This window comes from Alosa pseudoharengus, unplaced genomic scaffold (assembly GCF_046254945.1).
Source record: "Alosa pseudoharengus isolate Yale_2024_CS ecotype anadromous, Long Island Sound unplaced genomic scaffold, YU_APseudo_1.1 YU_APseudo_1.1_scf_6, whole genome shotgun sequence".
Lineage (NCBI taxonomy): Eukaryota > Metazoa > Chordata > Actinopteri > Clupeiformes > Clupeidae > Alosa > Alosa pseudoharengus.
In genome coordinates, this window is record NW_027468848.1 from 20,413,367 (window position 1) to 20,425,875 (window position 12,509).

The window sequence follows — 12,509 nt, forward strand, 5'->3', positions numbered from 1 at the left end:
CCCGCGCGGCGCTGTCTGGGCCAGCCATCGCTAGCACACATGATGACTTAGAAGCTAAGCTGGGAGCCTCTGATATTCAACAGATGTAATGCAATGCCCAGATTCACTAGAGTGTCTGAGATCACTTGAAGTGCATAACTGTAATAATGTTTTAATTGAGTACAGTACACGTAGAGGCCAAGTGCAGTACATTTTACTGTAGACAGATGTGAAGCTTTTTCAAATGAATTGACATTCACTTCATCTACACGCTGCAACAATAAAAAACAAAATACTATGGAGAACTAAACCAGATAATTAACCAGATAAATAAAAGTTATGTAAGATATGAAAAGCTGTATTCAGTGAAAGCTCCAATTTCTTACATCCGCTTGACTGTCTCTCACAGTAAGGAAAGAAAATGAAAGTCACATTCTTATAAGTGAATTACCCTCTCAGTATGTGAGAAAACAAGTATTACTGTATATCTTGCTCCACGGAACCAAGGTGTGATGGCTTCACTTGCATAAACTGCTTTGATGTAATTTGGCACAGTCTAAACTATTTGGGCATATTGTGAAAGCTATCTAAACCTGCCTGACCTGCGACTTAAATCAATCAAAACCACAACTTGAACAGTGATTCATCTAAACAAAATGTAAAATATTCAATAAATGGGGACAAATTGTGCATTCCTCCTAGAGGCGTGAGAGCCTGCAGTGGCTAATAGTCCAATTAAAAAGGGCTGCACTTTTTGCAGATGTCAGTGTGAACAGCTGTACTAATCACTGTATAGTTAATCTGTACTGATAATCAACACTTCCATAAATAGGCGTGTCACATGTAGGCCTAAGAGTTCTAGGATTGAAGGGCTCAAACACACCACATAGGTACATGCCTTGCATAAGGTTCAATACATTTATGAAATTACTCGAGCTTCCAGATTAAAAACATGCATGGCCATGCAAACTACCAGGGCACAGAGGTCATGGACTGTGCAGTGTTGCCCTGCATGCCTCCCACAAAGGAATGCTGTGACTCAGTTATATTTGATATCTTGTTTTGTGCGTGTGTTTACACCCGTGGTTATCTAATGGCCACCGTCGGTTGGGCTCTGACCGCTTCTATTGCAAACGCACACACACACACCCACTCAAGACAAGTGCACTCTGCGCACAAACACTCAAAACAAACACATCCACGTGTCCCACTGCTGTTGCATTACTTGCAAACACTGTGACTTGTCACTTTTTCGTCTTTGTGTGTTTTGTATACAAACCCAGTGAAGAGTCACTGCATTTACGTTTGATTTGTTTAAACAGTAAAACATTAGGAGCATGTATAAAGAATGAGAAACTCTTGTATTGCCTGAGTCAGAGAGTGAAAGACTAAAGCAGTAAATATTTATGTGGGGCCAACCCCTTTCACTGTCAGCCAGCCCATCAGCTCAGTCGGTGCTAAGTGTTCTCCACCCATCGGGCACTGCTAAGTATTTCACCGCAGAAAAACAAAAAAATGCAAAGAATGTTTTTCTCCCTTTGATGGGCTGGTATTTGGATGGCAGCTTGTTCATTTTCTGCACGCAATCAAGCAATTATACACTGAGGCAAACATGGCAACTGCCTTCTGACCTCTTCTGTAACACTTCTGTATTTTTCCTCTCTTGACCCCCTGCGTTTCAACACCAACCACTTCTGTTTTGTTTCTTGACCTCCAATGTTTCCACATCAAGCACCCTTTTTCTTATGAGACCTAAAGATGGATTTTGTAGGTATTATTCCTTGACATGATAAACATGTGGTCACTTATTTTGACTGAAAGTTTCCTTTTACTTGTGTCCATGTACACATTAGTCTGCGTATGTACAGGCAGGTACTCTGACTGATGTTTGCTACCAGCCCTTGAATGTGCGTGTCATATTATCACTCCTAAGTGAATAAATAAAGTTAGTCAGCTGCTGCTGTTAGCTGTCAATAGCTGACAGTCATGGCAACAATAGTTTATTGGAAAGTTCTAGAAAAGGAGTGGTGCTTGTGATTGACGTGCCTATCTGAAAAGAAAGCAAACATGAATTATTGTATTACAATGTATATATAATGAATAATACAACCAATATGTATAACGTAATATATGATAACATCATATTAATGTCTGCCTTGGTGATTGTATGTGTAATGTTTATGTTATGTGGTTAACCAACTTATAATAATTAAATGGAAATAAATTATAATAATTATGATAATTATTTGAAAATAAAGCTAGGTGATATGTTACTATTATGCACTGAGGTAAACCACTTTACCACTAATTTGTATGTTAAATCTAAATATTTATCCAATGAACCAGCCACTGTCTTCCTATTACCTCTGCCATAGTTCATGAAGAAGTTAGATGTCTAAAACTACAAAGTCATCAGTTTACAAACCCTTTTAAAAAAACACTGGTGCATATCAGCTTTTTCTAAATATCTTCATAAAGAGCTCATTTTTAATTTCTCAAGGCAGTGTGGTCTGTGTCCTCTGCCAACAAGTTCATGCAGTCCAAATCCATTAGTCTAGGAACTTCTATTGCGTGACATACTGTGTCTCCTTCATTTGTCTCAAGGCAATGTGGGAATTCAATGGGGAATATTTTTAGCTGATGCAGACGAGGGAATAGGCTAGTCTATCAAAATGTTTTGCTTTGGAGGCTAAGGCAACCTGGAGCTGTAACCCGAGTTCAGTGATCACAGTAGGCGCGGTACTCTGTATGACCTGCAAAAAAGAAAGGTGAGCCCAAGTCTGAAGTGTCAATCATATCAAGGAGGCGAGTGTGAACCAAACAACAAGCAAGATTCATGGATGCCTCACACGACAGTGCCAAAAGTACAGCAAACGCAAAACAAGAAACAAAACACATCACATGAACTCCAGTTAGAATGAACTTTGCGGTATTCTATATAAATGAAATCACCCATTGCATTTCATTCACCCAGCCCAACTGTTGAAAAGCTTACTGAAAGGAATACGTCAGAGGCCAAGGTAATTCGGTTGCTATGTTTAATAACAATAACACATTTGTGAATTAAAAAAAAAAAACATAAATTGAAGTTGGCTGTCAAAACAGAATGTCAATAGCCATTATATAATTGGTGTCATGAGCTCTTCATTTAGATTAAAAAGACTGTCATTAACATTGAGGTACATCTGGACACACACAGGCAGAGACACACACTTACACACACACACACACACACACTCACACACTCACTCACATGCTAAAATGGCTGCACTCAAAGAAGGTTCACCTTGGCAACCACCTGCTTGCAGCCATTTTGTGAGTACTGTCGTCCCCCGGCAGAGTAGTAGGAAAGTTCCCCTGCCAGCTGATCCACGTGCCCGAGGTCAGGGTAGAAGCCCTCGCGCGTCATCTCCTCCAGGAAGCATTCCACCACGTGGCTCTTCTCCAGCAGCGTCAGGGCCACCACGTCCACCTCTGCCCAGAGCGGGTGCTGCTCGGCCAGGCTGCTCCGGATCACGTCCTCCATGTCGTTCTCCTGGCTCTTCCAGAAGCTGGAGGAGGATGAGGAGGAGGAAGAGTTCTGGAGGACGTGGCGGATGATCTCCTCGTGGCCCAGGCTGCCGAGGAGCACGTAGACGACGTTGAGGAACTCGTTGCTCTGGTCGGGCTGCAGCAGCTCCAGCAGGGCGTTCAGCACGGGCGGCCGCATGGCGTGCGCCTCGTCCAGCACCACCACGGGGATGCGCTCGTCCGCCTCAGCGCGGGCCACCACCTGCGCCACGCGGGCCGTCAGCTCCGCCGCGCACCGCCCGGGGCTCTCCGACGGCGGGCAGTTGTGTAGGGCGAAGTACTGCACCACCAGCTGGTCGCCCACCACCGAGCGGAAGTGGCGCGTCAGCAGGCGGCCCAGGTGGCTCTTGCCCACGCCGCTGGGCCCGTGGACAGACAGCGCCAGCGGCCGCTTGTGGGAGTAGGTGGACAGGTAATCTCGCAGGTGCTCCATCAGAGTATCCACACCTCGCTTCTGGCCAAACACCTCCCTCCCCAAGGTCTTCTCCAAGCCCTCCAGGTCATACTTCACCACATGGTCATCTAGGTTCTCAATGGCATTGTAAACCTATCATACAATACAAAAAGACATATACGTATATTACATGTAGAACACCTTTAAAAATGAGTGCAATACGAGCTGTACTTTAATGCAGTATGGATTCCAAATTTCATTTGGGAGATGAACACCTGGAGGAAGACGATGATGCTGAAGAGGATTAAGAAGGGCTTCGCGCGACTCCTCTCCTTCTCTTTGGGCAGGAACTTGCGGCTGTCGCTGGGGAAAAGCACGCGGGACTTCCTCCTCCTGTTCTTCTTCTTCTGCTCCGCCAGCTGCTCAAAGGTGAAGACCTCGGGCATGTTGGCCCTGGGGGTCGCTGGCGCGGCGCTGTTGGAGCTGATGCGCCGCTTCTTCAGGGCTTGGTACTTGTTCCGTATCCGCATCATGGCCTTAAGCTGTGGGGAGAAGAGGGATGGGCTGGAGGGGTTGAAGGGCGTGGTCTTCTTCTCCTCCTCCTCCTCCTCCCCCTCCTCCTCTTCATCCACTTGGCTCTCCAGCCCCCCATTGGACAAGTCATTGTCTCTCATCTGTACAAAAACATGCTGGTGTGTGAGAAACTTTTAAGAGTGGTGAAAAAGTCTGGATGCAAATCAGAGCTGACTGATTTGGCCTCCAATCTGTTTTGCCCTGATAGACTGAAATCTTAAATCTCTTGCCAATAATTAATATGAAGCATTGTGCAGCACTTAATCATTTCTCAATAAATCTATGGCTGCTGGGAAAGCTACTGTAATAATAACTCATTAGAGCTGTGCTTTGCATATGATGTAAAATATTTTCTTAACCTTCTTTATCATCTAATGTGCGTGACTGTGCCTGAGGCAGAGACAAGATGTCTTATTTCAGACTTGTAACTGGCAAGTAGAGCATTGAGCCTAATTAGATATCATTAAGGTTTGGTATTGGCAGTGAGAGAAATATGTTTGAGAGAGAGAGAGAGAGAGAGAGAGAGAGAGAAGGATAGAAAGACTTTGCATGTATGCGGTACCCCAGGCAAGACATCGGTTTATCATTCATTTCAATCTTGCGCTGCTCTTTATTGTGGCCCCTGGGTGACCCTGCTGTCATAACAACTCTCCGCCTACCCCGCTACATACTCATCTCCTTGGCTGCGGTGCGCATGCTCTAGCTCCTAGGAACCCACCATGGTGAACTCCCCTTGACTTCTCCACAGGCCTGAGGTCAGCCTCTCCTGCACTCATAACATTTTTACTGGCCTGGATCCACTGCCGCAGCCAATAAAATTAGTCAGGAGGAATTTGTGTTTCTCCTTTCGTTATTAGCTCTAACCACTTGTCTGTTGTGCAGCACGCTGAGGAAATTTGTCACATAGTTAATCCATTACTTAAGAGGATGGCAAAACATGTGTACAGTGCTGGTATTTTTCCTGCATCAATTTATCAACAAACTTTTATAGATTCATTAAATTTTATCATCAGGTTGTGCACTGCGAAAAGTATATGCTTTGAGCCACTTTCTGAAATATATTTTGTCTTTTATGGAGCTGTTATCTGATTAATTGAGGAAGAGTGTATCAGATATGACCGAATTAGAACAGCATATCTTAAAACAGGAAGTGGCTATTCAAAAGTTCTGGTAAGCAAACAACGAAAAAAAAGTTCCCATATATCATCAGAGAAAGAGCTGACTGTGTTCATCTGCATGACTGCACAACATAAGGTACTGTATGGGGGAAATGGGGTCAAGGAGTTCCCTTTGAATTTAAATTTTTAAAAGTGTGGTTGCTGTGTTTAACCTCTATGGGTGTAGCCTAACACTGAAGTCGGTTCTATGATGTGTTCACTGCTTCGAAGTAAGTAAGTAAGACACCACAAGTACTGTAAATGTGATGGAATCGACAGACAAACACTTTAATGGAAAGAGAGTGTGAGCGTGTAAAGGACACATATGTGACCTTAAATGAGCCCGTTGGAATCTGTGAAGACCTACAGTGAACTAGATGTTCTGTGTGGGCAGTTATGCAAACCTGAGTGTTCATTATGGAAATGGTTTACAGGACAGTGTTCTCTGACAGAAAACAAGAACACATCATGGTAGAACCCAGTATGGGTGAAATAGAGGAGTAGAGGATAGAATATTGAGACAAATTGTTCAGAATAAGGAGAATTGAAATGTATTCATAATAATTTATGTGTGTTTATGTGTGTTTGTCCCGCTCAAACACTGAGCACCGAACGGCTTCACAGCAGTCAAATGTCAAAGCAGCCAGTAGTGTAGTCACAGTATGAGTCAAAGTTTAACATTTGGGTATTCAAAATATTACCACTGATGTCAATGCACATGCCACCATAGAATTTTACCAAAAAGGCAAGATACGGAATGGGTGAAAAAGGCAACCAGGATTTCAAAAAAAAGAAAGTCCTGAGCTCAGGGAGTGACAGAGAGTGGTAGAAGGGATGCGGTCTAAACGAGCGCCAAACGGAGGGGGGGGGGCCTACCTTTGGCATCGATGGTCAGTATCCACAGCCCCCGCTTCTGCCGTCAATTGGAGGAGCAGGCCTCTCCCGGGGGCAAAAAGTAGGTGACACAGATGCACTTTTCCAGAAAACCCCCACAGGCAGCTCCTGCAGATCGGCCAGGGCTCACCAGTGTGTCGTCCAGCCCCTCCACACTCTCTCTCTCACTCCACCCTTTCTCTTCCTCACTCTTCTGTCACCCTGTGAACCCGCACAGAGCTCCACCTCTGCAATCAATCTATCTCTGCTCTCATTCAATCTCTTTCCTCATTCCTTCTTTCATTCCTTCCTTCCTTTCTTTCTTGCTGTCTCTTTCTCTTTTCCTTATTCTCTCTCATCCGCTCCCTCTCTCTGGCTCGCTTGTCACGTTTTGCATTCTGTAAACAGGCATGCATGCGTTTACATTAGGTGTGCCTCTGTACAACACATCCGCTGTGGTGTTTGTGGGGGTGATTTGGATGCAGTGTTTTCATTGCAACTTCCCCCTGAAGTGGCCAGTGTTGACCATTTTTTCCCTCACATAGCGAAAGGAGGCCTGCTGGCTGCTTACTCCCAGCACAGCTGCCTGATAAACAGGCCGACCACTCAGAGCAGTGCTCTCAAGGTAGCATCTGTTTGGATTTCAATGACAATCCTGCCCTGGGCAATGATCCAGTGTTGACTCTTACTGGAAAGATTGAGAATTACAACATAAGGGTGAGAGAAGGGGAGAGAGAGGGAGGGAGGATGATAGATAGAGATAGATAGATACTTTATTGATCCCCAGGGGAAATTCAAGGTCTCAGTAGCATACAGACAACACACACACATTCACTAACAGCAGAAAAAGTTATTAAAAGTATACAATATAAAAACACAACTAAGCAATAAGGACAGTAGAAGACAAAGAATATACTAAATATACTAAAATACAAATTATACTAACACTTAATCTAAATCAATTCTAAAAACAGTATCCACATAGTGGTGATTAATCAATCAAGAGGCGCTTGCAATGACTGAGGCAGTGACTGAGCCTGTGATTCTCTGTGCATAGTGAGGTAAGGTAAGGTGCTCTGTGTGAGTGAGTGTCACAGTGATGGTGCAATATTGATAGTGGTCATGGTGATAGTGCAACAGTGCAAGAATAAAGTCTATATATCATATATAACTATTTTAAGAAAAGGTATAAGTATAAGTGTGGCCACAGTTCGGCTGTGGCATGGAGGGAGGGGTTATGCATATGTGCTAATGTGCTAATATAATAGTGCTAATAGCACGCAAACAGTGAGGCAGAAAGACAGTGGTTAAAAAGTGGCTAGTAGTGGCTAGTATCCAAACATGGAGGGGGTGAAGAGGCAGACAGACTATGCAGAGAAGTCTATCTCTCCTCTTCCCTTAAGTGAAGCATTGAACAGTTCAATGGCCCTGGGGACAAATGACTTTCTCAGTCTGTCTGTTGTGCAAGGCAGTTGACGAAGTCTCCAGCTGATCAGGCTCTTCTGCTTAACAATAGTGCTGTGGAGTGGGTGACACTCATTGTCCAAGATGTTGATCAGTTTGTTCAGGGTCCTTTTGTCAGATATTGAAGTCCTGAACTCCAGTGAATCCCACTACAGAGCCAGCTTTCCTTACCAGCCTGTCAATTCGCCCCGCATCCTTCTTCCTTGTGCTTCCTCCCCAGCATACCACTGCATAGAAGAGGACGCTGGCGACAACAGACTGGTAGAACATCCTGAGGAGCTTGCTGCACACATTGAAGGACCGCAGCCTCCTCAGGAAGTACAGCCTGCTCTGCCCTTTCTTGTAGAGTGCATCAGTGTTGGCTGACCAGTCCAGTTTATTGTCCAGGTGGAGACCCAGATACTTGTAGGTGCTTACCACCTCCACATTGACCCCATCAATGGGGACTGGTAGCAGAGTGGGCTTAGACCTGCGGAAATCCACCACCATCTCCTTGGTCTTTGAAGTGTTGAGTTGAAGATGATTGAGTTTGCACCATTGCACAAAGTCCTCCACCAGGCTCCTGTACTCCTCCTCCTGCCCGTTCCTGATACACCCCACAATTGCAGTATAGTCAGAAAACGTCTGCATGTGGCATGACTCGGTTTTGTAGCAGAAGTCAGATGTGTACAGGGTGAACAGGAATGGAGAGAGCACAGTTCCCTGTGGTGCTCCGGTGCTGCTGATTACAGTGTCAGAGAGACAGTTCTTTAGTCTGACGAACTGTGGTCGCTCGGTCAGGTAATCTGTAATCCAGGTTACCAGGTGAGCGTCCACACCCATCTGCAAGAGCTTGTCTCCCAGTCTGAGGGGTTGGATGGTGTTAAAAGCACTTGAGAAATCAAAGAACATGATTCTCACAGCACTTTTCCCCTTGTCTAGGTGAGAATGTGTCCTTGTAGAAGATAAGTGATGGCATCGTCCACGCCCACTTTCTCCTGGTATGCAAACTGTAACGGGTCTAGTGCATGGCGTACCTGGGGTCTGAGCATACCTAAGACCAGTCGCTCCATTGTTTTCATCACATGTGATGTAAGAGCGACAGGTCTGTAGTCATTAAGCTCACTAGGGTGTGGCTTCTTAGGGACAGGAGTGAGACATGATGTCTTCCACAGTGTTGGAACTTGTCCAAGGCGTAGGCTCAAATTGAAGATGTGCTTTAGTGGCTCCCCCAGTTCAGCCTGAGTAGCCTTGGATACAGTCTGTCAGGCCCCGCTGCTTTATTGATGCGCAGTTTCTTTAGTTGGGCTCTCACTTGATCTGTTGTGATGATGGGGGGTGTAAGGGGAGGGGAGGGGGAGGGGTGCATCTGGGATCTGTGTGTCTGATGGCTGTTGACTGAGGTCGTTGTCACCTCATTGTTCGTGATCGCCATGTGGGGGAGGGGTGCAATATCCAGTGATGGTGGGGGTACGATAGCCTGTGATGATGGAGGTGAGTGTTGCACTGGTATTGAGGGGGGGTGGGGGCTGGGGGAGGACCACCTCCTTGATGTCCCTGTCAAGGCTGCCAGAGTCGTGGACACCTCAACAGGCACAGGCAAGGAGGCATCAGGCGGGGGCAGGGCGTGAGGTGGTGGTGGTTTAGGTCGTTGGGCGTGAGGTGATGGGGGCTCAGGTCGTTGGGTGTCACCGGGATGCAGAGCTGGAGAGACTGGGAGGCTGGGAGGTGGGGGTAGGGCAGGCACACAAACAAGAGCCGTGTCTGAGTCAGCTGAGGGTGTGTGTGTGTATGTGTGTGTGTGTGTATGTAGGCACGTGTGCATGGACTGACACTAAATGTAACTTTCACATATTAAGCAATTTCCCTAGTAAGGTATGATGCTTTGATTCTGCAGAAAGTCTCTGTGGCTCAACAACACCTGATTCAACATGGGGGACAATTGAACAGCAGGAGGTGTCCCTGTCCTCTGTTGCTCCCGCCTTACCTAGAGGAATGCCCCAAGCCCTTGCCATGGTTGTTCTTTTCCCAGCGGAGACAACAAAGACGGTGGTGTCCCCTCTACGGTCTGCTGGGCACCATGAACTTGTTGATTACAGGAACAGTGGGGTTGGGGGGTGGGCAGCCCACTAGGGACTCCCCGGGGCCCAAAAAGGTTACAGCAGGTCCCCACGCCCCCGAAGACCCATTTAAAAAATGCCTTTGGCTTTGCTTACTCACACAGAAACGTGAGTCTGACTTCTGTTCCTGGCCTACAGCGAGTGTCATATAGCCCTCAGCTGAGTTACGTAGTAGTCTACTGTAAGATCTGTATGGAGGGAAATGTGGGACAGAGCTGGTTTTCCTGGGGGGAGTGTGTGGGTGTGGTGGGGGGGCAGGAAGGTTTTGAAGAAATGAATGAAGGTGTGTTGGAGTGGGAATGTAATGTGTTAGTTAGATAAACAGACAGACAGACATAAAAAGATAAATACAACCTAAAATTAGAAAAATAAAAACAGAATGTAATAATCTGCAAATCTCCTAAACTCCTATTTAGTTGCAAAAACATATCAAATGTTGAAAATGACAAATTTGACTATTTCATGGATATGTTTATTTTGAATTTGATACCAACAACATGTTTAAAAAAAAGTTGGGACGGGGGTAACAAAAATGCTAGAAAAGTTGTGTAATGATAAAGAAAACAAAGGTTTCACAACTAATTAGGGTAACTGACAACATGATTGGTATGAAAAAGAGCATCCCAGAGAGGCAGGGTCTCTTAGAAGTAAAGATGTAAGGATATTCATCATTCTGTGTAAACCTGTGCACAAATGATAAAACAATGTAATTGTAATGCTTCTTAACGTGAAATTGTTTATTTTTAATTAAACTATTTTTTCGAATAAAAAGTTGTTGATACAACTAGAATTGCGGTTCCGAGGAACTGCAAGAGTGGGTTTGATCAGGGGCATGGAACTCGGCCTCATCCAAGGATTCCAACGGTACCTCATTTATGAAAATCGGGCACACTGATCAAAAGTTATCTGCATTAACGCAACATCCAATAAGCTAAAACGCATACATATCGTGGTTGCTATGCTGGTTGCTAGGGCAATCATGCTGGTTGCTATGGTGGTCACTAGGTTAGAAGGCCAGCGCCTCCTGAGAGGCCTGAAGGGTCAGTTCTGAGGTTGTTGGCTGCTGGAACCGAAAAATGGACTGCATTTTCTTAAAAGACAATGTGACTGAATGTGACTGAAGTGCGGGCAAAGTTTGCACAGAAATGTAAGATTTTTCCCACCCTCATCGACCTTGTCATAAAACTTGTTTAAATGATCACACGACGCCTCCTTGCTGCTTTGTCGTCTACATCAGCCTTTCTCAAACTTCTTTGACCTGAGGCCCAGTCAAGGCATACTTTGGGGTCATAGGGCCCATCTACATGAACCCACCCCCTCCTCCCACCCCCCATCAAATTGTAATGATATCACAATTATTATTATTTTTATACTATATTGCTATACATGCACTTCAAAACAGTCAATGTTTAAAGTGCTAAGATTGTTCACAAAAGTTTGTGAAAGCATGCACATCAGAGTACTGCTTTACTAATGTAAAATATAATTAGGCCTACAATAGTTTCATTGTTTTTGCATTGTTGCATGATGCTTGCATGAGAAATACTTCTCAAAACAACAGCAATTATATGGGTGCCGTTGTTTTGGGATGTTTCCCTCATGCAAGCATCACACACTGATAGAGTATATATATATGCTATTTAATTACATTTCATTTGAATGCCTGAATGTAAGAATTCAGGAAACACAATACCAGCTTTTAACATTTCTGTTGTTTACTAGTTTATGTAAATCACATAACACATGAACTGTTTACTACTGATAGCCCATTACTGTACACAATAATACTGTGCCCATTCATTAACATATTTTAAACATCAGGCGTCTTGTTTACACATTTAAACCATATTTGCACTTCGAATTTCGACTCCAAATTGTAGTAACTACATCTACGAAGTCTAAGGAAGATAACAAGGTAGTCTTTTCAAAGATTACGTCGATTTTATGAGTACGCCAGCCCTCAGAAAAGCAGTAACTATTCATTCATTCACTTCCTTTTTTCTAGCTCGCAAAATCGCGGTTGTTCTGTTTACACATTAAAACCATATTTAGACTTCGAATTTCGCCTCCAAATTGTAGTAACTACATCAACGAAGTCTAAGGAAGATAACCATGTAGTCTGTTCAAAGATAAGATACATTTTGACAGAACTACAGACCTCGTGAAAGTAGTACCTAAAATGACTCCATTCACTTCATTGCAAAATCGCGGTTGGTCTGTTTACACATTAAAACCATACTAACAATTTACATTTCGACTCCACATCGTTGTAACACCATACCAAGGGTCTTAAGAAGTGAGTCAATTTGGCTGATTACGTTTTTAACGCATTTCCAGGGCTTAGTTGTCAGCTCAAAAAAAGCAGTGGCTATTGCTAACGCATTCATTTTCAATGCTTAT

At 44.4% G+C, this 12,509-nt stretch overlaps 1 protein-coding gene across 1 annotated transcript; it reads right to left on the reverse strand.

The window, feature by feature from the left end:
• Positions 1-3,006: 3,006 nt before the first annotated feature.
• tor4ab (torsin family 4, member Ab) lies at positions 3,007-6,715 on the reverse strand. Its single transcript, XM_076270095.1, has 3 exons — positions 6,550-6,715; positions 4,219-4,617; positions 3,007-4,096 (listed from the first exon to the last, which is right to left on the reverse strand). Exons 1-3 carry the CDS (start codon positions 6,556-6,558, stop codon positions 3,251-3,253), a joined length of 1,254 nt encoding a protein of 417 aa, XP_076126210.1. The 5' UTR covers positions 6,559-6,715; the 3' UTR covers positions 3,007-3,250.
• Positions 6,716-12,509: the final 5,794 nt, after the last annotated feature.

What these genes read in the sequence shown, in the direction of transcription:
- tor4ab (XM_076270095.1), bottom strand. An exon ending in GCATCATCGTCTTCCTCCAG is followed by an intron (nt 4,097 to 4,218) that starts GTGTTCATCTCC and finishes ATTGTATGATAG; the next exon opens with GTTTACAATGCCATTGAGAA.